Source organism: Phytophthora parasitica (genome assembly GCF_000247585.1).
Source record: "Phytophthora parasitica INRA-310 unplaced genomic scaffold supercont2.10, whole genome shotgun sequence".
Taxonomy (NCBI): Eukaryota; Oomycota; class Peronosporomycetes; order Peronosporales; family Peronosporaceae; genus Phytophthora; species Phytophthora nicotianae.
Genome location: NW_008648996.1, coordinates 952,037 through 953,219, shown reverse-complemented (window position 1 = coordinate 953,219; position 1,183 = coordinate 952,037). Strand labels below are relative to the sequence as shown.

Below are 1,183 nucleotides of genomic sequence, written 5' to 3'. Positions count from 1 at the left end.
TTTTTTGCATTATCTCCCTCAAGCAGTTCATCACCTCTCTCAACTGGGCCTTTGAGCAGGTTGTGTACAGGGGTTGTACTGTAGACTCTGTGGAGCTTTGGTAGCTCTTCGTCCTCATATTCGCTCATCAAGTCGGCAAAACCATCCCCCGCATCCTTGCCCCCACGTCTTCTACATATCCTTGAACAGTCTGACGTGGGGCTGTTGGAACCAGCGTGTCCGCGCCAATTAGCGGTTGCGAAGGGTCGCCACAGAATGTCTCTCCGAGTTTAACGCTTCGTGGAGCTGGTTTATTGCCATTTTTGTAAACGCAAAATTCGCCACGTGACCCATAGAAACGTTGACGAGTTGCCCTGTGTTTGGCTAAATACAGATACGCTTGGTCGAGGGACGCGGAGTAGACGCCCCAGCAATGCCGCTAAGAAGTCGCGGGATGTTTCGTGTGGTTCGGGCTCCGTGTTGACCTAGTAAGCGGTCAAGCAGCAGTGAGTGAGCCGCCTCCAGCTCCGGAAGGTCGGTAATTGATGGAAGCAACTGTACTTCCCTTAGCAGAAAACGACAACTTGCGCTACCTCCGTGACAGCTTGGTAAGAGACTTCTAGCACACCCGGTTGATTTGTGAGTGAGTGCTGGCCGTTTGCGTTGGACGTCACTTGCCCATGGCACAACTGTGCATCATTCTGAAAGAAAATCAGCCGGAAGAGGAGCCATCCGAGTGTGCCCACCTCCAATTCTGCTGAGGAACCGTCCGTCGCGCGACCCATGCCTAAAGACACTATAACTCTCGCTTCGGTGGCAGGGTTCGCAGTTGTGTTTTTAGGTAGGGAATTAACTTTTTTTTCACCCACCCACCCCAGATGTCTGTGGGGTGGATTTTATGGGAGTTATAAAAAAACACCCACCCACAGTCTCATAAAGACGCTGATTGGTCGACTAAATATAACCGCAACGAAAAGTCGCCGTTGTTGTCTTGTTTTCACCTCATGCGTGAAATTGACGACATAAAACCCCCGGTTAGCGTGAAAGACGGTCACGTACACTGCCCGGTTGCGCCGTGTTGCTGTGCGTACAAGGAGGACAAAATCGACAGCCTAAGGCGTCACTACAAAGAGGACAAAATCGACAGTCTAAGGCGTCACTGCAAACGAGTGCACAACGTCGTCATTACGGTCAAGCCTGTGCG

The 1,183-nt window shown here is 51.4% G+C and overlaps 1 protein-coding gene across 1 annotated transcript; it reads right to left on the bottom strand.

Moving 5' to 3' along the window:
* Positions 1-363: 363 nt before the first annotated feature.
* On the bottom strand, positions 364-764 carry PPTG_21966 (hypothetical protein; the record flags this gene model as incomplete). Its single annotated transcript, XM_008901134.1, has 2 exons — positions 364-464; positions 608-764. The coding sequence occupies 2 exons, from the start codon at positions 762-764 to the stop codon at positions 364-366; spliced, it is 258 nt and encodes an 85-aa protein (XP_008899382.1).
* Between the last annotated feature and the right edge of the window lie 419 nt (positions 765-1,183).